General features: G+C 56.2%; 1 protein-coding gene across 10 annotated transcripts in view; it reads right to left on the reverse strand.

Annotated features, from left to right (window-relative positions):
* Nucleotides 1-1,279: 1,279 nt before the first annotated feature.
* ANKS1A (ankyrin repeat and sterile alpha motif domain containing 1A) overlaps nt 1,280-26,294 on the reverse strand; it is a 178,854-nt gene continuing 153,839 nt past the window's right edge. For 5 of the 10 annotated variants that reach the window (XM_059178569.1, XM_059178566.1, XM_059178574.1 and 2 more), the window contains 12 exons: nt 13,168-13,266; nt 12,319-12,471; nt 12,095-12,202; nt 10,788-10,952; nt 9,336-9,461; nt 9,015-9,086; nt 8,742-8,828; nt 8,044-8,184; nt 6,350-6,520; nt 6,037-6,135; nt 5,351-5,448; nt 1,280-3,952 (listed from right to left, as the gene is read on the reverse strand). In XM_059178569.1, coding sequence (XP_059034552.1) covers nt 3,949-3,952; nt 5,351-5,448; nt 6,037-6,135; nt 6,350-6,520; nt 8,044-8,184; nt 8,742-8,828; nt 9,015-9,086; nt 9,336-9,461; nt 10,788-10,952; nt 12,095-12,202; nt 12,319-12,471; nt 13,168-13,266 — 1,323 coding nt within the window. In that variant the 3' untranslated portion in view covers nt 1,280-3,948. The other 5 variants (XM_059178567.1, XM_059178565.1, XM_059178572.1 and 2 more) reach the window with 3 other exon arrangements.

Here is a 26,294-nt window from a genome sequence, read left to right on the forward strand (position 1 = left end):
AACGGAATTATTTCACGGAAAGTGTTCGATGCTGGGGCACCTGGGTAGCTCTGTCAGTTAAGCGTTCTACCTTTGATCTTGGTTCAGGTCATGATCTCAGGGCCATGGGATAGGGCCCCAAGCCGTGTCTGGCTCTGTGCTCAGCATGGAATCTGCTTGAGATTCTCTCTCCCTCTCTTTCTCTCTGCCCTTCCCCTTCATACTCTCTTTTTCTTAATTTTGTTTAAGATTTTATTTATTTGACAGAGACACAGCAAGGAGAGAATACAAGCAGGGGGAGTGAAAGAGGGAGATGCAGACTCCCTGCTGAGCAGAGAGCTGGATGCAGGACTCGATCCTAGGACCCTGGGATCATGACCTGAGCCGAAGGCAGACGCCTAACGACTGAGCCACCCAGGTGCCCCCCTCTTTCTCTAGTAAGTCTTTATAAGTGTTCAGCACTAGGCAGCTTGGGTGGAGGCAAGCATGGGACTCTAAGGGCCTCTAAGGAGGCTTGAAGCCACCAGAAGGGATGGTTTTTCAGGTCGTCCAGCTGGCCCTGGGAAGGTGTGGTGAACTTTCTGAGCCTTGGTTGCTTCCTCTAGAGAGATCACACCAGAAGGCTGTCAGAGCTAACACAGTGGGTGCCTGGAAAGCTGCTAACAGGCATTGGAGCACAGGTGCTGTCAGGGATGGGGTTAGTGGTACCATTCGTGTCTTTCCAAACCCTCTCCTCTAAATACCAGCCCAACACCAACCCCTCCCCTTCCCTAGTCTGCCAGCTCTGGGAACACCCCATGCCTTTGGATGCCCAGGGGCCCAGCTGGTATGGCCTCAGTGTGGCTTTGGGTCAGTGGCTAGCTGTGCACGGCTCAAGCGAAACCTCTGTTATCGAATAAAGTTCCCTGAGGGGGACACTCTTCTTCCACAGCTCTCCATCCTGCCGCACAGCCTTGTACACAGACATTCCATGTACGTCTGTGGGTCAGCAAGCTCAGGCCGGTGTGCAGAGGGGCCGTGGCTATAACTAGAATGTGGTCTCTGCTTGGGATTGGAGGAGACATTCTAAGGAAGGGAAGGGGAATCACGGGGGCCTCGCAACTAAACAGGATGAATGAACAGACCGTCAAGGGCAGCCTCCCGCTGGAAGTGTGCCAGACAGTGGCACCCCCACACTCATCCCAAACAGTGCGGGACCCTTGTCAGCAACCCGCAGCCAGCCTACAGCCTGGGCCCGCGCTTCTGCCAGAGAACCATCAGGAAGCTTTCCAGTTCAAAAACTCCCAAAAAGTAAGGCTGGTTTCATGTTGCTTCTCTTTTATTAATTCAGTCTGTTCTACGTTGTACAGTTATGAAAATAACCGAACCGAAGGTGGAAGCCCAGGAATGTTGATGCTGTCTTGCGTAGTGAGGTCAGTCTATGTTCCGCACATATTCGTTATGTTTGGTACCACAAGATGTTTGTAATTTGGACAGAATCAGACAGATTAACAGTTCTATGTACAGTAAAATAAAGGGGGAATTCATTCAAGTATCAAAATACAGAGACAAAGATTAAATAACATTTTTATTACAATTCAGTCCCATTGCCACCCCGTTAGCAACACCACTTCCACGAGCTGCTTCCGACTGTCATCTCGCAGATCTGGCCTCCCGCAGGCCGACTGAGGGCGGACCAGCTTTCTCCTGTCGACACGGCGGCCACCATGTCTGTGGCCTGCTCAGCCAGAGGCTTCTGGAGGAACTCCCACCAGAATCTGAGGCTAGAGACCCAGGAGGGTGGCAGACATGCAGCCTGGCAGTAGGGTTCCTACGGCTCGGAGCGGCTGGCAAGCAGAAGGGAGGCAAGCAGAGAAGCCCAGTCTGGGGAAAGTACAACTCCCTCAAAAGGCTGCCCAGAGGGGCCCTGCACAGCTCAGACCCTGCCGCCGAACTCAGGTGCAGGACTGGGCGGCTTTCTGCTTGAAGCCTGTCCTTGAAATCACAACACCCTTTTCGAAGGGAGAGCGAGTACCTGCCCCGGGGAGAAGTAAAAAGGAAAGAAAAAAAGATCCAGTCCCTACCCTTCTCAGCTATCCAGAAATAAACCAATCTCAAAAGCAAACCCAGAGCCAGCACAGACTAGCCAAGGCTTTCCAATATGACAACACCCTGAATAAATAAAGATATAGCAGCTTCAAGGGGAGGAAAGACCTACATGTGATTTAAAAACAAAAAGGCAGCTCGAGCAGCTCATTGTAGTGTCTACAGTTTGCTTTTTGGACCTGCCGGCTCCCCCGAGAGGGGAGGCGCACTTAGCTGAGGCCAGGCCCCCCTTGTTAGGGGAAGGAAGGGTACTGACCCCTTTGGTTCCCTGGTCAATTCTCATGGGTTGGCAGGGGCAGAACATGTGTGGTGCAAGCTGGTGGGAGGCTCCCGGGCTTTGGGAGAAGCAGGAAGTGAAGCCAGACTTCAGGTGTTGAGGTCCTGGTTTAGTACCGGGAGGTGGGGGTTCCCTGGCCCTGCTCCAGAGAGGAGGCCCAGCCTCAAGGCAGCGGGAGGATGGCGGGCTTTCCCTTTTCTGGAAACCACAGGGTGGTGAGTGTGCCCAAGAGCACTCTCCGTGCCCCCAACCCACAGGGAATTTCAATTCACAGCCTTTGCTGAGAAGGAAGTCCCTTCAAAGCCTGGCATGTGGGGGCTGGGAGCAGCCCACCCCATGCCAGCGAAGCATGAGGTCTGCTGCTGAGTTGGCCATGGAGGAAGGGCTCCTCTCTACTCTGGAAGGGGCTGGGCCAGTAGCAGAGCCGGCTCTGCCCCTCAGCCTCAGAGCTTCCCGTTGGCTTCCACCGCCCTCGGGAGCACAGAGCAAGAGTCCAAATTAACAAGTGAAGCAAGCCAGCAGGAAGCCTTAAATGGCAGTGGTATGCCAGGGCCCCAGTCTGCCCTGAAGGCAACGCCGGGGGAGAACCGAATCCACGGTCACCTTACTTTGCCTTCTCTACACTTGGAGCCCGGGATGAATCCAGCAGCCAAAAATAAAAGTCAAACTAGTAATTCAGAGAATCAAAGCGAGTCCTAATCACACAGACCTGATTAGACAAATCACAAATCGGCAGGTAGCCGTCTTAGCTGACCTACCCGTTAATGCCCAAAACAAAGCTGCTTTTTCTCCTTTCTGACTGAACACAGGCAGGTCTGAGGTCGCCCATGCGTGTGGGGGCCGGTGCCCTGACCACCGCCGGCTTGGGCGCCAAGGAGCGGCCCAGACTGCATGGCACCAGGAATGGCTCCCTCAGCCCTGCCTGGCCTGCACGCCTTCACATTTGGAACCCCGGGAATGGCCCGGGAGTCTGTTTTTGCCAGGTGCCTCTAAGGCTGTTCTTATTGCAGAGGTGGCATCTGGCTCCAAATGGGGACAGAAGTTGTGCAGTTCGTAAGGAACAGCAGCAACCGACTTGGCTGGGTCTGAAAGCAGACTTGAACAACCCCACTCCCATCTGGGCCCGCTTTCTCTTCCCCCACAGGCTGTTGCCTCCCCTTCAACCTACCGACTGCACCAGCAGCCCGTGCCAGGGATGAAGGCTGCGCAGACCAGCCTCGGAGCCACTCTTGGGCCCGCTGTCCTCCGATCCCGAGGCCATCTGTCTAAAGATTGGCAGTTTAACCTAGAGGTTTGAGCCAAGTCTTAAAAATTCATTTTATAGAAAAAAATTTTTTTTTCTATTAAAAAATGTCTTCTGGACAAGTCACTTCTTGACTCTCTGGAGTTTCCAGTTTCCTCCACTCAAGGTCTGGCGTGTGGCTTGCTCTGTAAGACCTGGTAGTGGCAGGTCCAGGCCAGGCAGCCCCAAGGAGCTGCTCCTGGCAGAGGCTGGGCCTGGGTCTTCAAAGCTGCAGGTGACACAGTGGTGGCGGTGGTGGCGGTGGCGGCGAGAGCCTGTGCTCCCCACGTCTGTGTTTCCGCAGCACAGTTGGTTCCTCAGTGGCTCAGCTTGGCAGAAGCAAACACAATGGGGGGAGGAAAGGGTTAACCACAGGGGCCTGCACTGGGTGGAGGGAACTGAAAGGAAGCATGGAAGCCAAGGAACATCCCTCACAGCCTCCCCCAGCACCTGTGGCTCAGCACGGCTGCTCTTGAAGGCACGAGGCCAGGCCGGCGGGCGGGAGCACCCACCCCACGCTACCACCTTGGGCTGTGCCTCTCCAGGAACTGCTGGAGCACCTGGCTTCCCTATGGGCCTATATGGAGCTGCCGCTTGCCTGTCTCCTGCCCTCTGAGCTCCTCGGCCCTCCCCAGACACTGGAGGGCTTCTTCAGAGCCTCAGCTCCATGATCCCAGCTGGTGGACTATCCCCCTCAGGGGACTCAAGAGGTGGAGGGGGGCTACCTCCAGCCCCCACACCGTGGAGCAGTGTCAGAAAGTCCCCCCTGGAGGACAAGGGGGGAGCTGCTCGGTCCGGGTTCCTGTCCTGGAGCAGCTCCGTGCTGTGAGGGAAGAAGGGGCCGTGTGCGCGCAGGGCACAGGCCTCCCTCGCGCTGGCTGCTACAGAAAGGCCTTCCTCCTCGGTGAGCTAGACTCCAGAAACAGCCTCGTGACGCCCTGGTGAAGACAGGGGTGGCCGACCACACACCAGCTATCCCGTTCCTCGGAGTGGAAGCCTCAGCGGGACCCAGAGACCTGCTCAGGGAAGCCAGCCTGCGGCTGTTGAGATGCTCAGAGCTCCAGGCTGTGGAGTCAGGCATGTGCCTGAGGACCTCGGGCCCTCATAGAACGCAGTGTGAGCCTAGGCGAGCTGCGCCGCCCAGCTCGGGCTCTCGCAGGAGGGAGGCCAGCACCTGACGGCAGAGGACAGAGGGTTGGGGCCGCAGGCCAGCCATGAGCGGAGAGCAAGGGGATTCTGGCACCGGGTGGTCACAGTGGTTGGTTGTATCAGGAAAGGTGCAAAAAGACAGTTCGCTCTTGGCAGCGGCACCCAGCTGCAGCTCAGCACAGAAGCCGGGAGAGGAGAGCAGACCAAGAGCCCAGCCTAGTCAGAGGGAGCAGTCACGGATGCTGTCTGGCTCTGCTCGAGGGCTGCCTCCCGCCCCAGGGTTCACAGTGCCTGCCCGCTGAGCCCTCCTGGTGCTCACCTGGAAGACAACTCACACCCCCACCCCCGCCAGGCTGTCCTCGCCCAAGGGGGGACTTCACAGTGTCCGGTGGTGTTGGGTACGAGCTGTGAGTGTGGTGCCTAGAGCGGCTGCCAGCAGGGAGAGCAGGGCCCCCCGGGGCTGGGGCCTTGGCGTCAGCAGCCGGAAGGAGAGCTGAGAAGAGCAGAGGTCGGATGGCAAGGCACAGTGAGACTAGTGGAGACAGGGAGTGAGCGGTTAGAAGATAGTGGTCTCATACTTGGTGCTGAGGCTCCGCTTAGAGTCCGGTTTAGGGTCCACAACCCAGGAGACGCTGGCATGGGACTGGGCATCTGGGTCTGTATCAGGTGGTTCCAGCTGCCAAGGAAGAAGGGTGAGGGGTCAGGGAGGGAGTGCCGTGCCTGGCCAGGGGGCAACAGGACCCAGCTGTCCCTTCTTCCTGCGCAGGGCTGTGCTGGTGTCATGCCAGCGTGAGGGACATGAGGGGCGGCCCTGGTTCTCCTCAGAGAGCAAGCCCCCTAGGGCTGAAATGCAAGAGTGGCACCCTCCTCAGAGCATCAGAATGCCACCTCCGGGCCTCTTCAGAGTCGACTTATCCCAGGGGCTTCTCAGAGCTGCTCAGGTAAAGGAGCCTTGACTGACCTGAGCATCGTGCTCTGAGCCCCAAACCTGTTCATGGCGCCAGGAAGGGGATACGGGGCTGGGGAACCCAAGCCTCTGGGTCCCTTGGGTGGGGCCTGTGGGCGTATCCCAGGCCAGACCACAGCGGGCACCCCAGGCCTCTGCAGAGAGGACACACAGAGAAACAGCTAAAGCACAGATAGGGATGGCAGGAGGGTGGCTCAGGAAAGAATGTCATGTGGGGTGGGGGAGGCTACTAGCGTCTCAGAAAGCTCACGGTCACTTCAGGGAGACTGACACACAGACAGCAGGAGGTGTAAAGACCTTGACTCCAGGACTAACAGACGGCAGCGGTAGGTAAGAAGGACGATGGGTGGTGCAGGTGTGACAGTGACAACAGCGACTATCGGGGGGCGGCGGCACCTAGGGTGCAGAGCAAAGCAGACACAGACATGGGGTGGCGTTACTGGGGGCTCACTGCAGGCCAGGACCCGGGGGCGCCTGGCGAGGGAGGGGACTGAAGCCCATGGGGCACAGGAAAGGCACTAACAGCCGGTTCCCTCCCGGTGCCCGCTCCACCCCAAGCCCTTGAAGCCCAGGGGGTCAGAGGGGGTCTGGGCGCCTGGGGCCCACGTACTGCTGACTTCCTTGTGCCGACCCGAGGCTTAGGCACCGGTTTGGAAGATTTTGTTTCAATCATATCAGCGGTGGAAGGCCCCAGGGAGCGGGACTTCTGGGCCTGCAGGGCCAGCTGATAGGCCACCTCGAACGCCTGGCCCAGTGTCAGGATGATCTCGTAGGTCAGATTCTGGGAGAAGACAGAGCATGACTTCAGCACTGAGACCGAGGAGCCACCTCCCCCCTTTGCTCGAACCCCTCCAACCTCGCCCTGCCCCCCTCAACCAGGCCTCACGGCCCTGAGCACAGTTCTGGGGGCACCTGGATGGCTAACGAGAGTGTGGTCAATTCTGCCAGGATACTTGTTTTCAAAGCACTGCTTTGTCCCAAGGTGGCTGAGATATTAGGGAACAATCTGACCGTCACACGATTTTGTTTCCCCTGCACGATGTCAATGTGGACACAAACACCAGGGGACCCGGCAGCTTGGCTTCCCTTCCTGTGGTGCTGTCCCTCTCCCAGCCCTGAGCTCCCCTTCCCGCCCCGGGCTCTCTCAGGGGGAGGGGGCCGGCCTAACTGCCACAGCTCTGACTTTCTTAACCACTGCCCAGGAACAGCAGCGCCAGGGTTTGCTAGGTTCCTCTTTTTCAACATGTCACTGAGCAAGTTTCTGAGTGTGGTGCTCCCAGCCCCATCTCCCACAAACCTGGCTTTTACTGCGTGATTTTATGTAGCATGTTCCTCTTTGGGAGCACATATGTTGTGTTACAGCAGAAGTGACTGTGGAAAATGGGAGCTCTAGCTCACAGTGTCAGGAGCTACGAGTATAGGGCAGATGACCCCATTACCTTCAAAACCAACCCCACGAAGCTGCTCTTGTTATAGCCGCTTTTCAGCCACGGAGCCGGGGACAGTGACTTTCTAAGACCACATAGCCAGCAAGTGGCAGAGCCAGGAGTCTGATGCTAGGCCCAGAGTAAGCATGGATTTCCTGGGGCTGAGAATGCCTGGCTGTCTGTGCCCCAGAAGCCACAGGGATTTGGCAACTAGCTTCTGTCCCCTGGAACAGCAGGGATCTGGATAGAAGCCTGGGGCTGAGGAGAGGGCCTGGGGCCTTGTCTCAGGGCAGAGGCAGTCCCTGTGGGCCCAGCCGGAGCGTGAGTATGGGAGAAAGCAGCCTCCTGTCAGGAAGGCACTGCTGCCCCCAAGGAAGGTAGAGGGCATTTCAGGGAGACTGTCCTTTGAGGGTCCCAGGGGGGCATGGTGGGTTGACAAGTAGCCTGGGGGAGGGAACCCCTGACCAGAACCAGAGGAGCCGCCTAGTTAGCTGCCTGTTCTCCTCTGTGCTTCAGTCTCATCTGTAGGGGACTGGCCCAGAGGCACCTGGGGGGCCAGTTGGTTAAAGGTCTGCCTTCGGCTCAGGTCATGATCCCAGGGTCCTGGGATCGAGCCCCACAACGGGCTCTCTGCTCAGTGGGGAGTCTGCTTCTCTCCCTCTCCCTCTGCCCCTCCCCCCAGCTTGTGCATTCTCTCTCTTGTTCACACTCTCTCTCTCAAATAAATAAAATAATTTAAAAAATAAAAAATAAATAAAGGGAACTGGCCCAGACAGTTGCTGGGGCCTCGGCCCAAACCAGACATGAGCCAGGTGCCACCCACATGCTGGGATGGCAGGTCCCCTCCCTCGGTGCCCAGCTGCAGGGCTCCACCCACCACATCCACCGTGCTGAACACATGGCAATAGTGGTGGCTGGTCTGCAGGTCCTTGGTGATGTAGGCAAAGGTGCAGAGGTCCTCTGGGTCCTGGGCTGCACAGGAAATGTTCCGAATCTCATGCTCCGCAATGACATTCTGCTGGGGAAAGCAGGGTCTGGAATTCTCGGCCCCAAGGCCCACCTCAGCCCGTTTACACCGCCACCACCACTGCCACCTTTTCCCAGTCTGGGCTGTTAGCCCAAGGCCGCTACTTCTCCTGTTCAGTGGGCACAGGGGCAGTGTCTAGCCTTGCCAGTATAGGCTTAGGGGTCTCCACCCTTAACCATGGCAACAGAGGGTGTCAAATGTTCACATCTGACCACCAGCTCTCCAGCCCCTTTGCCCTCCAGGGTGGGGACAAGGCAGGTGAGGTACCAAGGGTGGGGCATGGGGGGAGTCCTTTGCTCATGAAGAGAATCACACCACCAAGGGCCCAAGAACAGGTAAGAGGGCTGATGGAACCCATGCTCAAGGAGACCAGGGGTGCCTGTCACTAGGGCAGGCCCCTGGGATCAGGATGTTTGGCGACAGAGCCAAGTGCCTGGCTGAGGGATAGGAGTACAGAGGAACAGAGAGGGCTGCAGACACTCTAGGCAGCCTAGAGGAGGGGGTGGGGAGAGTGTCCCCTCCTGCTAACAGTGCTGTGAGAAGCACACCTTGTTGGAGGCATCGATGAACTTGACACCTTTGTATGTGATGGACAGGATGATAGTGGGGATCTTCTTCATGTGTTCAGTGGATTTCTAGAGGAAACACGGAGTAGGTCTGTGAATGCCCCTTCTTCAGGCCAAGCCCCTTGGATCCCACAGGCCCCAGCCTCCCCCTGACCTTACATAGTGTGGGAGGGCCCAGGGGCTGCAGCAGGTGCCCCGTTGATGCCTCCCATCCCCACTAAACGCCCCCCACCAGCACGCACCCAGACAACCTACCCGCATCTTTGCACAGGCGTCCTGTGTGGATTCTGTCCCTCGAAGATCTTTGATCAACATGGAGCCCAGATACTGAGGGTATAGGCAGTAACTGGGCTTAGGATGTCCTGCCTTACCAGGCAGGGAGATCCAACCAATTGGGACCATAGTCAGGTGGTTTCCTCTCCTAACTCCCTTCCCCTACCCTGGCTCGGAGGCCCTCCTGCCCCCTAGGTGCTGGGGGTGTCCTAGGAGTGGAGAACAGCACTTGAGGCCTGGAGCTGGCCGGGAGGGGTGGGTGACAGGGAGGCTAGCCAGGCTGGGAGGGCAGGGGCAACTCACGTTGGCTTCATAACCGCAGGACTCGAAGATGAGTTTCTCTGGCTGGTGTTGCCAGCTCTGCACTGGGGCATAGGGGGCAGCCAGGCTGGGGGGCCGGAGGGTCAGTTTGGCTTCACGCTGCTCTTCCTGTAGAACATGTGGGGTCACAGGTGTGCCTGCCCATTTCAGAGGAACTCGGGGCTCCAGCACACCCAAGGGCAAGGAAGCCCACTACAGGGGTTCAAGGGCAGGAGACAAAAAGTCAAGCAGATACACTGGGGCCGGAGGTGAGGCCCACCCATGCCAGAGGGAAGGCAGGGAGGCAGGGATCCAGGTCCCCTAAGGGCAGGCTCAGTGGGGAAGGCTCTAAGGTAGACAGGACAGGACCAAGACCAGAGGGGGAAAATAAGCATGAAGCACCAAGAATGGGGAGCAGAACCTAGGTCCGCGGAAGCCTTGTATACCAAGTCTGGGGCCCTGGAGCTGGTTCTGGGTGGGGCAGGTGTCCAAGGAGGGAGCGTTTTATACTGTTCCTAAGGCTGCCGCTGGGTGGGGGCAGAGGGGCAGGAGGCCACTGAAATCTAGGCCAGGTGATGGGAGCCTTCACCAGGTGGGAAGAATGGGGAGGCGAGAAGAGAGTCAGGAAATTATGACTTCCATTCCTAGCACTGTGAGGAAGTCTTCGGCTATGGAGCGACTACAGCGGCTAGACAACATGCTTTTCGTATCGTGACATTCAAGGCTGTGCCTGTGGGGAGGTGAAGGACACCCCCAGGTGCTGGAGGTGAGTGTAACTCAGGAGAAAAAAAGCAGTGAAACTAGAGTTCCCAGGGCGGCAGGGGGGGCGGTGAGGGAAATGTGTCGATCTTGTGTCCAGTAGGCCAATTTGGAGAACCAGACGCAAAGCAGGAACCTATGTGCAAGGCAGGAGGCCGGGCAGACAAATACATCAGGAGGCCGGAATGCAAGGCCCTGAGAAGGTGACCGAGGACTGAAGGCTGGGGCCAGCCCAGGGCCTAGCAGAGGCTGCATGGGGGGAGGGGAGTGGCCTTTAGGAAGGCAGACAGCATGGCTGGATAGGTCTCCTAGCTGCATCCCATGCTGGGCTGCAGAAATGCAGCAGGAGGAACAAGAGTTTGACTGGGGCCCTCCTGGTTCTTTGGGCAGGCGGGGTTCGGGGAGCAGAGTCAAGGACGGAAGAAAGCTGCTCTGTGGAACAGGCAGGGCAAGCAAGCTGACAGTGGGGCAGGAACGGGGCTGGTGGCCTGGAGGGGCTGGGATGTAGAGGCTGAGATGCAGGGGAGGCCCTCCCAGGGAGGGGAGGAAGCAGGGTCCTCCTCCTGCTGGTGATCCAGGCACCTGCAGTTCAATGGCCTCCTATCCCCTCTCCCCAACGCTGGCTGCCAACTCAAGGGACACAGGGGCAGTGAAGGGGTCTGGGGACCCCCATTCACAGCTCCCCCCTGGCCCCACCTGGATTCGGAAGCGCTCAGCTTGAGAAGGTGCCGCTGGGTCATGAAGGCTGTCGTGTCGTCTCCTGCCAGTGTCCCCTGGAGGCAGTAGCAAGTCTGCAGAGCGGCCAGTGCAGGAGTCATTCTGGCTCAGTGGGGACGACGTCTGGGAGAGCAAGTCCTGGCACTGCAGTGGGGAGAAATCCAGGGAACACTTGGAACCCAGGCCAGCCCTGGATTATGGGTGTCAGCCAGCTCTGGGGCTGCCCAGGGCCCAACAGGGGCAGGTGGATCAGTGAGAACAGACACGGAGCAGGCACCAAACGGACGGCACACTGGCCCACAAGCCTGTGGGAAGACCCTGGCCGCGGGGCCAAAGCCACCGAATTCTTCCCCGAGCCAGGAAGCCCCGGTGACCCAGTCCTGCGCGCATGCAGCCACCACGGGCACCCCCACGTCCCTCACACACTCCTGGGCCTGGAGCCGAATGGGAAAGAGGAGGTTACAGGGCTGGGAAGCTGCTTTGCTGCTCATCAACGATCAAATCATCTGCCGTGATTCACTGCCACTCCTTGGGCACGTGACCAAATCCAGAGCCCTTTCTTGAAAAAATACACAGCGCTGCCCATCGGCACCCCGAAATCCCATCGCCTCAGTTTTTATGCCAAGTGTCAGCATTTCTTGGTCCCTCAGTGTCACAGGGGCTTCAGGTGAGAGGACAGAGTGATGCCCTCCGGGTGAGGTGGCCGTAAGCAGGTGGAGCCTCGGGGCCCTGCTTGGAGCTCCGCACCCATCAGGGGCTTAGCTAGTAGGCTCCAGCCGGAGCTGGTCCCAGGCCTCAGCTCTGCAGCTGGATGGAGTCTGATCTGCAGTCTGGGGTCAGCAGGCCAAGCCACAAAGCATCTCGAACCCACCCCAAGAGGCTTTTACTTCAGAAGACCTAGGGAGGGCGCAGGTCCTGCCACGGAGCTCCAGCTTTGCCCTGCGTCCGGGTTCCCCGCAGACTGCCCCCCACTGTCCCTTGCTGCCCTTTTTTCCCTTTTCCTGACATGTTATTTTCTACTTAAACTGGAGTCTTTATTAGACGTGCCACCGGGCTTCTAATATGCAGGCAGGAGGCACATAATCCATACAAAACCAGCCCAAACAACTCCTGCTGCTCGCACTCTCCGGGCCCTGGCAGCACACTGGCACCGAAGACAAGAGGGGACAGATTGTTCCCATCTCTCCTACGGAGGTCATGCTCTTTCCAAAGAATGCCTCAAGCAGTCTCTAATTCCCAGCAACACGAAGAACACACTGAGCCCTTTCCATTCTTGCCCTACTCACTCTCAGCTGGGAAAACCGCGGGGGCTTCTGAGGCGGCTCCTCGTATGGTCTGTCTGCCAGGGAGGCGATGATGCGCTTGCGGTGGCCGAGGAGATGGACCTTCAGCACCTGGATGGGGGCGGGGGCGGGGGAGGGTGATCAGCCGTGCCTGTTCCCACAGGCCCCTACGGGCCCCGGACCGCACCCTGGAGGCCAGGCCTGGCCTGAGCACAGGCTGCACTCACGTTGACAAGCTCCAGTTCCCAGAGGTTCTTCACAGTGTCAATAGAGCTGTAGCCGCTGGACAGGAAGGAATGCACGTAGTCCTGCAGCCCCAGGGAGTTCAGCCAGGAGGGTACTGATGGGGGGCTGCTGCCGTCACAGCCCAGTGCTTTCACCTACGGGGCAAGAAGGGGCAAGACTGACAGCTCAGCCCTCTTGGGGCTGCAGCCAGGAGACCAGGCTCCCCTCCCTTCACACAGCCCTTTCTGCCCCTGCCTGGTCTCAGCACCCCCACCTGTGAGATAGGGCCCCCGCAGCCCTCCAGGTCTGAGGAAGACAGCCCCAGTGGGTACTGCTAGATGGGAGGGAGGGTTCACAGAGGGGCTCCCACTGAGCTCTGACAAGATCATGGACCTGGTGGGACCTGTGAAGTGGGCATTGGCCTCACTGTCGGGACTTGTTTGTGCTTCCTGAGCTCTGGGGTGAGTGGAACAAACAAGGGTACAAGGACTTCCCAGGGCCAGCCGAGTCAAGTGGAGGGGCTGGGGCTACCAGCCCCTGGCTCCCCAGGTGACAGGTCAAGCCTGTGGGTACCAGCTCCTGGGCTGGGCAGAGGCCTATGGTCTCCCTCTGGAGCCCAGACTGGGTCCTCAGCAGTCCCTAGTCTCTGCTGACTCGTTGGGGCCTCAGGACATGGCAAGACAGTAAACAGACCTCTGTGCTGCCTGCTGGGTCCCCCAGGATGCGGGGCGGACACCTTGCAGTGATCCACATGCCCCGGAGCCAGGCTCTTTCCCTTTTCTGGGTCTAGGCGGGGTCGGGAGAGGGTCCTAGCCTCGGCCGAGGCTGCAGAGCCATCAGTGGTTAGTTACCTTGGGCAGGGATCGCGCTGCCTGGAGCAGCTTCCGCCGGTGCTGTGGGTCACTGATGCCGATCTCCCGCAGGTCTTGCTCTTCCATCACATTAGACCCCTGAAAGCAAGAGAGATGGACGTGAGCACCCTCCTGAGCTGGGCGCTGGTGGAAGCCTCCATGGCCCCTCACCAAATTCTTCTTCTCTACCCTAGGCACCGAGGGGTACAGAGAGCCCGGGCTCCCTCGGACAAGTCTGCCTAGACAGCCCACTCCTGCCTGAGCGGCTCCCAGGCGAGCTGGCCAGCACCGGGGCACGCAGGGTGCCCAGCCCCATGTGCATCCGCTCCTCTTGGGGGCAGGTCCACAGCCTCAGAGATGAAGCAGAGGGGGACTCTCCAAGCCTCCTCACAGACCTGCTTTCCTGACTCGAACGCGAAAGCAGCCATGTTAGGTGATCTGCCAAGGAACTAGACTCATCCCAGGGAGGAGAGGAGTCCCAAAGCAGAAATGTCAGAAGATTTCTGGCTGGCTCGGGAGCTGGGGAGCGCCAGAGTTGGACCACTGAATGTGATGGGGTGGGGGGCTATCGCCCCTGCAGGCCAGCCTGCCGACAGCGCCTCAGGGATTTGACTCAGACCACCCCATTTCACGCTCACGACCAGGGGACTGTCTTCACCCCCGTTTTATAGGTGAGGAAAAAGAGGTATACCAGTCAGGACTGTGCCAAGGCCGTGTGTCAGGCGGTGGTGCTCAGATCTGGCTGCTCCCTGCCCCCCAACCTCTATGACGTTTTATTCCTCACAGGAGTGTCTCCAGGTAGGTTTTGTCAGACTGTGATCCACGAGAACTCAGAGGTTCTGCCCTGCTTTCAGCCACAGCGTGTCCCCAGAGGCAACTTACTGCCTTCCCAGCTGTCCCTCCTGAGCCAGCTTCCTAGAATTCTTGCACACGTTTGACACCTATTCCTAGGACTTAATACACAGACATATCTCAGAGATATTCCGAGTTCAGTTGCAGACCACAGCAATAAAGGGTATACTGCTATAAAATATGAGTCAAATGAATTTTTTGCTTCCTTAGGGCTTATCAACGTTATGCGTACACAATACCGCAGTCTGTTAAGGGTGCAATAGCATTATGTCTTAAAAAAAAATACATACCTTAATTACAAAATACTGCTAAAAATGCACCATCTGAGCTTTCAATGAGTTATAATCATTGATCTCAGATCACCATAAAAAATATAATAATGAGGGGTGCCTGGGTGGCTCGGTTGTTAAGCATCTGCCTTCAGCTCCAGTCATAATCCCGGGGTCCTGGGATCGAGCCTCGCACTGGGCTCACTCTCAGTCTCTCTCAAATAAATAAAATCTTAAAAAAGTATGTAATGATGAAAAAAGTTAAGAATCACCAAAATATGACACAGAGACATTAAATGAGCAAACAGTGCTGGGAAATGGCCCTGACAGACCCGATCGACACAGGGTTACAAGACCTTCAGTTTGCAAAAAATACAGTTTCTTCCAAGTGCAAAAGGGAAATGCAATAAAATGAGGCATGTCCGTATCCAGAAGATTGCCCTGCCATCTGTACAGGTAGATCCGCCTCTTTTCGTCAAAGCTGCCTGATCATCCAGGTTAGGGGTTATATGACAAATTATTTAACCAGTTCCTCACTGAAGGAGGGCTATTTCCCGTTTCAGCTCTGCACACAGTACCGCACAAATACCCTCATCTGTGTTTCATCTCTAGGATGGTCATTCAAGAAAGACTGCTAGGTCAGAGGGTATGTGCATTCAGGAGTCTAACACACACTTATTCTTCCATCATGATATGAGTGCTAGATTCCTCCCATGGTCAGCAACAGGGCAGGGAAATGGCTTATCACCACACTTCTTATCATAAGAGCATCGCACTCATACGGCCCCTCCCCCATCTTTTCAGGTTTTATGGGCCAAGTATTTACACAGCAATTCCCACCCCATTCATTCCACAGGCTTGATACTCGCTAACCTGCTTAATAAAAGGGACTACAGTTACCCCTACTTCACAGCTCAGGTAGCTGAGGCCCAGACAACAGGAATAACCTGGAGGAGGGCCCTCAAACGGAAGCTTGGAGCCAGAATCCTGCCCAGTGCTCCTGTCCGTACACTCTAGGGCCACAGGCGCGGGGAGCATCGTGGCTCCTTTTCCAGGAATCACCCCTTTCCAGATTTTGTGTGTTTACGCAGGTGCTGATCTTTTCTGTGTTCCATATGGAGAAATTCTTTATAAAATAAGGAAATGAACACCTTTTATCTGTCAACAGTGTTAGACAATTGTTTCTTCCAGGTCATTTCTCTTTTGACTTTCCTGCTGGCTTTGTTCCATACGGAAATGTACTGGTCTGTACCTTGTAGAGCTTCCCTCAGTTCTGTCAGGCTTAGAAGGACCTCCCCTCGCCAAGATTTTTAAAAACAATTCTTGCATATTCTCCTGCTATAATTTTAGCTTCTTCTTTTTTTTACAATTAAATCTTTTATCTATCTGGAATTTTTTTTTTTTTTAAATGTATGGTTTAAGGGCTAGGATCCAGTTAATTTTTTTTCTAGGTGGCAAGTTGTCCATTTTTTGAATGAGCTACCTTTCCCCTACCAATCTGAGATGACCTCTGATGTGTCCTAAATTCCTGTTTTTCTGGGACTCTTTCTGTACTTTCTATTCTACTGAGGTGGGTATTCCTTATGCCCACTTTACAGATGAAGAAGTTGAGTAACTCATGCCACCTCATACAGACCATCACTGGTGGCCTTACCTTTGTACCCGAGCTCAGTAAACGCTGGCACAGTAGCCTCCCCAGGGCCTGTACGTGGTGACCAAACCTTTGCTCCACAAAGGACGCCTCCTAAGCCGTACGTTCCAGGGAGCCCAGGCAGAGAGAGCCAGGGTGGCAGCTCTCTCTGCTCAAGCCGCAGAAGGCCCCTGCCCCAAGGGTACCCCTCCAAGTCTGAGGCCAGCAACTAGGTCACCACGAAACCAGAGTCATCACCTGGAGTTCCCGCAGTCCTGTGGGCCCAAATGTAGGGTATGTGGATGGGAAAGGCAGCAAGGGGCGGCCGCCTGCATAGACACCCTCCCCGAGGATGAGGGCACGAGTGGGACCTGTGCTGAAAGCAAAAGCACACCCTGGCAAGTTTCTGAAGTCCTACTGTAGCCCCAACATTTACTCCCGACCCTTTGCAAGGTTTTTGGGCAACATTAGTACTGAACTGAGAGCTGACAACCAGAAAGCCCAGATCCAGCTGGATAGTGGGCCTTCATTACCCAGTTAGGAGGAGGGGTGGTGGCGTTGTGTATGCAGCTGTGAGGAGACAGAGGCAGAGGGAAACAAAGGAAAACCAAAGGATGTGATGGAAAATCAAAGCAGGAAGCTGCCAGAGCATGTCCTGGGAGCAGGCAGGGTCTCCTGACTTCCTGCATGTGCCACATTATCCTCTTGGATCAGCTTGTGTGGGGACTATAAGGTGCTCCAAATCCTCAAAGGGGAGAAACATTCTGGAAGTTTCCACACCCTCTTTACTAAAGGAAGAATGGGACTGCTGCCTTTTAGAACCATTTTCATGAGGAGGGCAATGGGGGAAGAGAGACCTTCTACTTTACCTTCTACCACACTGATGTTTATACCAAGGGCTACTTTTGTCCCAGAGCTAAGAAAGTAGAACAGCTCTTTGGCCTAAGCATTTCAGTGACTAGAACCTTCCTTAGATTAAAAAAGTGTCTGAGTGTAAGAGAAATCTGAAACACATAAGTAGTCAACACTCAGCCAGTTGGGTTCAGTTCCTGAGGACGGGAGGATAGGAGGACAGAGTGTCAGGGCATCCCTGCCCCAGGTTCTGCTTTAGCCCCCGCTGTCCTGTCAGCCCACCCTCACAAGCACCTGGAGGGCGCTGACCCTGTGCCTTACTTTGCAGGCCAGGCCTCAGGCTTCATGGCCAGTGGGGGTTCTGGGATCCTGCCTTCTGGGCCAGGGCCCGCTCTCCAGGGAAGAGCACAATAAGTGGTCCTCAGGGTCACTATGGGTAACAAGAGTTCCCTTTGTGGGGGAGATGACAAAGGTGCCAGTGATATGGGTCCTGACCACGTCCTGGCACCGTGCATTCATCGCTTGGAAAAAAACTCTCTGAGATAGGAACTGCCTGATTATACAAAGAAACAGGCTCACAGAGCAGAAGTGACTTATCCAAGGTCACAGAACTTGTGAATGACAAAGGGACAATTAGACTACTATCTCATGCTCCAGGTTCTCTCTACTTGCTTAGCTGGGAGTCTGCTGTAGCCAAGTGTGGAAGCTACAGCAGCAGCAGCCTGAGACCAGGGCAGGGAATCCGTCCCAGTGCTGAGGCGCACTTGGGCTCTGGGACTAACATCCCTACCGCGGAACCTTCCTCCCACTGCCTGCTCTCCACCTCAGGGTGGGGCGGGGCAGCATTTCCTTTTTACTGGTACAGAATCCCAACTCCTAGCACCTCATGGGTCCCTGGAGGGTGCTAAGAGTTGAGGAGGGCAGGGCTTGCGGAGGCCTCACAGTGAGGGAGAAGCAAGGGTCTGGATACCCAGGCCTCGGCATACAAAGCCCAAGCACTGAGCCCAGAGCTCTCAGCACCAAGGGGCCTGGGGCGGGCTGAGGTCGGCCTGCCAGAGCTCAGGGCAGGGCAGCATGAACCTGCTCAGGGAACTGGCTTGCACAATCACACACCATCATTCTTGGGCATCCTTCCTCGAGAAGGCATAACCGAGAGGCCGTGCCTGTTGTGGCAGCTGTAATTAGTTTTATTTTCCCTAGGCACGGTTTCCCCTTCCTGCCAGTATCTGCCATTGGGCCTCACCCATGGGCGCAGAATGTGGTACCTAGAGCAGTGGCTTATCTGTGCCAAGTGGGATTTCCAAGGGCCAGAGTCTGGGCCTGGCTCAGTGGATATGTGGACAGTGGGGAAGAGGGAGGCCTGCAGCCAGGGGCCGCGGGAAGGACGGAGCGCAGACAGCAGGACCTGCCCCCGGGAGTGCAGGGGAGAGTCCGGCAGAGGCAGAGGGAACGGCTGTTGTAGGCCCCACGGCTCTTTCTCCCCAGCTTTCCCTGGCCTTCCAGGGCTCTGATTATCTTCAGAGTCTTCCTGACCCTGTGATTTTAGCAGAAGAAAAGATCCTTCTGCATCTTGAGACATACCTCACTTGTCAATATTTTGCTGGAAATTTCTTTAACTGCTGGGTATGTCTTCATTCAACAAATGGTGGAAAAGGCCTAAGAAGGAACATGTGGGAATGTGGTACATTGGTGTGGGCCCTTCTCAGGCAAAAGGAAAGCCGGCTGAGCTGCCTGCTGAGGGCCCCAAGGCTGTTATGGGCTAGAGACTCCCGCCTGCCCATCTCACTCACAGCTTTGCCACCTGAGTCTAGGGCAATGCCCAGCCTGTTGTCCACATGCAACACCAATCTGCTGAGTGACCAGGGAAACTGACGGTCGGAGGGGACCCCATTAAAAGAAAAGTCGGAAAAGCCAAAACCGATGCTGCTGACCTCACAACTGTGGTCTTTTGGAGTCCTCTGAGAGAGACAAGGACGAGGTGTGGGAGAGGTGGGGACATGCTGGCGTAGGGAAGGGGAGCCCCAAGGATGTTTGGAGCTTAGGGGTAGGTGGTGGCAGGATCCGCAGGGAGTTTCATGTGGGGAGAGGGCAGAGAAGTGGGTCAAGAGTTCCCCAGCTAAGGAATAGCACGGGATAGACGCCACCCGCCTCAGGAGCAGGGAGAAGTTCCGGGTGGTGGGAGCGGGGAGGTGGGCCTGGGCTTGGGGGCTGTGCCAGGGAGTCAGCTGGTCCTGCCCAGGACAGAGAGAAGCTCTCCTGTTTAGTCACGAGGAAGCGGAGGTTCAGTGAAGGACTAACCTGCCTGAGGTCACAAAGCGCTGTCTCTGCTCTATTCGGTTCACAGAGATGCCTCTTCCCCGGCCCAGAGAAGAACCAAAGCAGAAAGGGCACAGTCATCTGAACATCACCCTACAATCCTGACTTGTTTCCAGGCATGTGGGGCTCAGTAGTCCCTCGACAAAGGGTCTGAGCATGGGGAGGTGCGAGCTGAGCTCGGGTCCGGTGGCCCGGACAGGGGCTGGAAAGCTGACTCCAGGCCTGATCATCCACGATAGACAGCAGCCCCAGCCCCTGCCCGCCATGAAAGCGTGGCACTCTGCCCACCTCCTGTGCACAGGCAAGCACTCAGGGCAAGTAAAGGGGCGATTACAGCAAGCCTCGCCAAGTGCGAGGCCAGGGCTCTAGGCTGGGCCCACCAGTAAGACGAGAGGCCACGGATGTTTCAGCCTCTCCTGGAAGGAGACGAGCCCTCAGCATGCAGGTGTTGGGCAGAGTGCTGGCGCCAGCTCTGAGGCTGCCTCTGCTAGGGCCCCAATTCCTGAGGCTAACTGTGAGGTCAGTTAGCCTCTCCCGGGCCTGGCAGGTCCTGCTCCTCCTGCCTCTGGGAATCCAGGATCCAGTAGTCCGTGCATGGGTCAAGTCCCTGAAGGGAAAATACTCCAAACTCGCCACCCCGCTTAAACTCAGCCCTTGTGGGAGTGATCCAGAGCAGGGCAAGGCCCACAGGTGGCCTGGGGGGAAGCCCAGACTGCTGTGGCCATGGTGAGCCACAGACCCCTGTCCCTCCTCACTCTCTGTCCTCTCTCCCAGAGGTCCTTCCTGCTCCCCCTGGGCGGGCCCCTTGCACCCTGGACCACCCAGGTCTGCTTGCCCTCTCCCTCCTGGCCAACCTGCAAGGATGCACAGGTGTCAGTACAACTCCAGCCTCAGAAAGGCACTCCTGGCTCAGAACAGGGCCCTGTCCTGTGTGTAGCCACGTGCACCCCAGGGGACTGGGCCCAGGATGGCCCAGCACTGAGGCCAGGTATGTGCCCTAGGAACCGCAAAAGCCTGCTTGTGGTGGAGGAAGCCATGGTGGGTTAAGTCACTGGGTGCCCTGGACCCTAGTGCGGGCAGCCACTGTGGCTAGTCCTGAGAGATAGTTAAATGTCACCAGCAAAGGTGTGTGAGCAATACAGGAGAATGAGAAAAAGTCAGGCTTGTGGACAACGCATCTGGGCACTCCACCTCGAGGCCTATCCGTGACCAGATGTCGGCCCCCTGGGGATCGGGCCCCCCACTCAAACGGAGGCAGACACCCTCTGATAGAAGAATGTCTCCTGGCAGAATAGCACTGGACTGGCCTGCCCCTCCCGCCTCATTTCCGTATTCACTGTGGCCGCTCTCTCCTCAATCACTTGGTCATTTCTCCTGCCATCGGTCATGAAAAAGCAAGGACTCAAACCTCTCTTGAGGGACAGAATGAGAAACAGGGCTGTGGTCCTGGCCACATTTTGCCTCTGGAGAAAGCCTGGCACCTAATGTCCCTCTCTTCTCCAGCCTAGATCCGTGAGGAGGGATGCTCCTGAGGCTGCCCTGTACTGGGGGGTGGGGAAGGGCACTGGGGGGAGGGGCAGCCCGAGGGCACCCAGTGGGATATACATGCCCCTCCGGGCACGTATCTGTGGGCCCACTTCCCAGGAGGGGACCTGCCACAGCTCAGTAACAAATGAGGGGCTCAGTTGGTGGGAGGCCTGCATACACATCCCCCTCTGGTCAGATCCAGGGCAAGTCTGGCCTACACCCCCCGCCACCCCCGCCGGATCCGTGTGTGTGGAGGCCTGGACTCAGCCCTCCAGGCCTCAGATGCCTCACGGGTTATTTACTCTGCAGTCCCTTCAGGAACGTTGTTGGTTTCCATGGGGCCCTGCCTGTCTTTCCCACATCAAAACCAATTTTTTTCCTGAGTAGAGAAGTTATACAAATTTACTATAGAGCATTTAAAAAAGAAATAAAGCACAAAGAAAAATGTAAAAGCAAACTCACAGATTCATCACTTCATGGAGAAAAAAAGGGGTACCATTCTAGTATTCTTTTCTAAGAGAATATTTTTTAAAAGGTAGAACTGCAATTAGTTCTATCACTTTGGTGTATTTTTCTAAGCTTTTATTTAAAAACTTTTAGCAAAATTGGGCTTACAGTATACACGTTATTCTTTTAACTGCTTTTATCACCCCCGCCCCCCAATTTTCCTGTATTGCATGAACACCTATGCCGGTGATATTCAGCTGTCTGTCAGGACTAGCTACAGCGACTGCCCGCACTGGGGTCCACGGCACCCCACGACTTAACCTGCCAGTGGACATGGTGGCTTCCTCCACCGCTTGGGGAGCAGGATGTCTGGGAGAGGGGGCAGGGCTCTGTGGCTCATGCTGTGGCTCCAAATGTTAATAATGACAGAAAACAGAAGCCTCACTCCCTGAAGCACACATGCATTCTCTCACCTCGGGGCTGAGGGCTTTCTGCGCGCTGCCGCCACACACAAGGCAATGTGGTGCGCAGGGGAAGAACCTGTTCAAATAAGAACTGAGTTCAAATTCTGACTTTGTTGCTCAAGGTTGTTACAAACTTAGAACCTTATAAAAAGGAGTAAGCTCCCCTGCTTCGCAGGTTAAATAAGGAATCCCATGGCGCTGAGCACTGACCTGCTGCTGGCAGGAACCAGCGCTCGGGGAGCGCTCTTGTGTCTCTGCGTTCGCTGCCTTCTGGCCCAGCCAACCTGCTCCTGCCCTGGGGCTGTGTCACAGAGCCTCTGGCAGGACACCTTTCCCCAGCTCAGCCCTGCACCACGCCCCCTGCTCTCCTGGCAACCCCTGACCCCACTGCAGCCCAGACCTGTCCCCACCCAGAGAGACAGAACTTGACAGTGACCAATGCAAGCAGTTCTATAGAAGAGGAGGAAGAGGCACACCTGTCACCAGTTCTGTTTCTGAACTGGTGAGGCCCTCGCCACCTGTCAATCTCCGAAGGGCTCCCACGGATGGTGTGAAAGCACCAGTGTCAGGACTCATCTCCCAGTTTTGTGGCAACAACACCTTTTTGTGATCCTTGCTCTCCCAAGCAGGTTCCTGGCATCCCCATTCTCTCCACACCAGGCCCAGCACCCTTCCCTCCTACTACCCATCACCCCCAAACACCTGCCTTTCTGAGGCCTTCTCTGAGGTCAAGGAGCTGTATCCACCCTCCAGATCAGCAGTGGAACTTAGCAAGGCCCAAGGCAGACTGGAGTCAAAGGGCTCAGTTCTAAGATCGCCCCAAACAAGCTTTACACCACAGACCTGTGGACAAAGCCAGTGTGTGTGCAGCAGAGAAAGGCCGCTGCCTGCGCTCCGTGTGGAGAATGTGCCACCGTACCGCCTTACGTTCTTGAGCTCACGGCCAGTCTCAGTGGGTGTTATGTGTCACAACAGGGAACAGTGTGTCCCCTGCAGAACTTATGTCCCCATAAAGTAAGCAGTCAAATGAGATGCCATAGGACAGGGGATAAACAAGGGGGCACAAAATCTTATGGGGGGTGCTGGAGGAAAACCCACATCTCCTCACTCCCAGTCTGGTTCTCTTTGCAAATACGTAGAACCTCTACTTCTCCTCTGAGCCCTTCTCCCTCCAGCTGACTTCACCGTGGCCTCAGCAAGCACTGGACCTTCACTGAGAATCCTGTGGTGGTGGGAGCCACAAAGCCAGAAGGCTTCGGTGGGCCCCCCAGTCAGAGCCACAAGCTTACTGGGGTCTGATTCCCAGCAGCTTCTTTGCCCAGGCTTCTGCAGAGTGCCCCCCCGCCCCCCACGCAGCGGGTAGATGGAATGTCTGCCTGACCCAGACTTGCACCTGCCAATGAGGCCATGTAGCACCAGCCTCACTCACTGGCTCACATGCCACGGCCCCTCTTTGAGGGGGTGCGCTGAGTACAAGCCCCAGACATAGCACATTCCTGGGAAAGGTGTGGAGACTAGAGTGGGAGGCGGAAGCACGCCTCTGGGCCCAGGAGGCCTGCTTCTAGTGCCAGTGCAGGCATTTGCTTGCGGAGCAACCTCGGGGAAGTGACTTAATCCGAGAGTCGGCAGTGTGGACTCAATGGGCCCCAGGAGTCCACAGATGGGCTCCAGGGATGCCTGTGAACATGTGAATTTTAACTGACACTTGGTGTGTGAGGAGGTCTGTGCGTCTAATAGAGACACATGGGCCCCTGGGCCCTGCCCATGGGTGCTGCTGAGGGTTGGAATATATGACCACTCAGACATTTGAGATGCTGGCACAGAACCCCTGCTGCTGCTCAAAATCAGAAGCCAAGGAACAGTCCAACTCCATCTTCAAGTGAACTCAATTCATCTCACAGACATGAAGATAGTTCTCAGCTCCTTTCCCTGTCAAAGGGACTGGAAAAGGCCAGAGCAGTACCAGGGGAAACAACAGTCGGACTGCAGCTGCTGTCACCTGACCCTGAACAATTCCACACAGTCTGGCAGACAGAAAGGAAGAGGGAGAGCAAGAGAGAGCATGGCCTGGAAAGAGGTCCGAAGTAAGCCTGCCTTCTCCCAAGGTGAAAGGGTCCAGCAGAGCAAGGAAGCATCTGGTGGTGCAGCCACCCTTGGGGCCCCCCGAGGAGGTGACCAAAGCCATGAGTCAGCCCAGGAGACGGGATCTGCACAGTCTCAGAGTGTTCCTTTCAAAGCCCAGGTCCCAGCTCCGTGGACCCTCCAATGCCCCTAGCTGAGGAAAATCTCCCTATCGGGCCCTGCTTTGCATTGGGGCACAGAAAATTTTGAAGGAGCAGCCAGCAGTTAGAGTGCTCTGTGAGCTGAAGAGGGTGCTAGGGCAGATGGAGAAGTTGAGGCAGGGAGGAGGCGTCCCGACAGCAGTGCCGCAGCAGGCCCGGGCCAAAAGGGGGCCCGTGGAGCCTCAGGGGAAGAAGGCAAAGGGAGGGAGCACGGGAAGTCAGGGTAAGAACCCAAGGGCGTGGCCTCCCTGTGCACAGAACACTGGCTTCCCAGGCTGGAGTGAGAAGCTAATCCGGAGACAGAGCATGGAGAGAAGCTCTGGGGTCTGGGGACCTGGCTGGAAACCTCACAGAGGCCAAGAAAGAATGCCCTCCTCCCCAAGCCTGTGCCTTTGAGCCCTCTCAGGGCTCACTCCTCTTCACCTGTCATCCCTCCCCAACACACGGGAACAAGCTGGCATGGCCTCAGAAACAGACAGGAAAGCAGTAGGAGCTAATCTGCACGTGGCGGAAGCCTGTGGAGAAATAAATGGACAGGAGGAGCAAGAGGCCTCCATGACAATGCTGGCTGTGAGAGGCGACGGGCCCGCGGCTCGGTCTGTTTCTGACCCAGCCAGAGCTGGCTGCCAGACTCATTTCTCTCTTCCGTTTGTCTGTCCCCCCAGCATAGCCCCCACCACGTGCCCGTTTTCCACCGTGCACCATCATCTAAGGTATACCCCGACTCCAGAGGCTCTGTGCCTGATGAGGACCGCAACCAGAGGGCCTCCCCATAACGTGGCCGTCAAGGCTGCTCATAGTTGAAACCAGCCCATCCCTCCATCCTGTCTATGCTACCCTACACTATACTATACTATACTGACCTCCTTATTCCCCACAGACCACTCTGGCTCCACACTCGCCCCTCCTCCAGGCCCCACAGTCCCGGCAAACCCTTAGACAGCACGTGTGATCCAGAAGTTCAAAGCTGCACGGATCTGGGCTAGCATCTCGGCACTGCCCCTTACTGGTAGTGACTCCGCCCTCTGGGCCTCACAGCCCCAGCTGAGACTCGACCCAACAATACACCTAGGGCCGTGAGCCAGCTCCTCGCCTAGCACACGGTCTGCATCCGGGAAGCGGGGTTCTCCTCCCCTGTGCTCTTGCAGCACCTACAGGCCTCACCATAGCGCGTACCACTAGGCTGCTCTATTGTTTTCATTGCTTTGCTTTGTGTGCTTGTTTTCCCAGCTGGACCATTAGGTTCCTTCAGACACATATTATTATTTGTTTTTCTGACTTCAGATTCATTCATTCATGGTAGCAAAGGCACAACACCTACTACATTCCAAAAGAGAGTCAGCCACCTACAGTCCCCCTTAGATAACCTCTGAAATGTTCTGGCCGACCCCCTTGAACCTCTCATGCAGAGAGGTTTTCTTTTTTGAAAATTAAGATCATGTCACACATGGATTTTTGTGTCTTGATTTTTTCACTCAACACTCCAAGGTGAACGTTTCTCTGTATCAGACGTTCTTCAAAAACTTTTTTTAACATCTACCTAACACTCTGGCATGTGGAGCACCATCACTGACTCAACTGCCATCCTAGGAAGAGAGGTCAGGTTCAGTCCCCAGACAGGGAGACCTGCACTCGCTGACCACCAACCACCTTCCTTCAGTGTTGATCAAATGCATTTCCTCCCTTCTCCTAGGCAAGCCCATTTCCCGTGGACAAGACTCAGGGTGAAAAATGGAACTGGCTGTGATGTGTGAGTCAGTGTGGTGGGCCGGCCAGCAGAGGCAGGAGCCCGACTCCTGGGCCCTGCCTCCCCGGGACTGGTGTCGGCCAGATCAGCCGAGAGAACACCCAGCAGCACCCCCTGCCTTTCCTCTGACCCCTCCAGATCAAAGATGCTCTCTGCCCACAGGCGTGGGAGGGTGAATAAAGTTTAAAGTGCAATGCTTGTCCAGCTCAGTCACCACATCACAGGAGGAACAGCCCAGAGTAAGAGGACGCTGGATCTACACAAGACAAGACCCAGGAGGGCATGACAGAAAGTGGACAATTTTCTAAGGGGCGGAAGTGTGTTCTCTGTGGCTCAAAAGGTAAACCTGGGGCCAGGGGACAGAAACCACAAGGAAACAGATTTTGGCTCAGCCTGAGTGACACAAAGAACGACCGGCTGTTACTTTGCAAGGTGGTGAATCCCCCAACACTGGAGAGCATTGGAGCCAAGATTAATCTGGAAGGGCTTGAGGCATAGCTGATGAGACCACACAATGGTGAAGGCCCTCCCACCCTGACGGGGGCTGTAGGAGCCCGTCATGGGGACAGGCTCTAGCAGCAGCCTGCCTGTGAAACATTCTTCATGTCCATATGCTCCCACTACAACTAAAGCCCAGCTCCCAGGGACCCACTTGCGCATCTTGAAGAAGAGTCTCCCAGGCTTTTCAGAATCAAGAAAAACATGTGTAACCTATTGAAAACCCAATTACATGGACAGATA

This window comes from Mustela lutreola, chromosome 6, assembly GCF_030435805.1.
Source record: "Mustela lutreola isolate mMusLut2 chromosome 6, mMusLut2.pri, whole genome shotgun sequence".
Classification (NCBI taxonomy): domain Eukaryota; kingdom Metazoa; phylum Chordata; class Mammalia; order Carnivora; family Mustelidae; genus Mustela; species Mustela lutreola.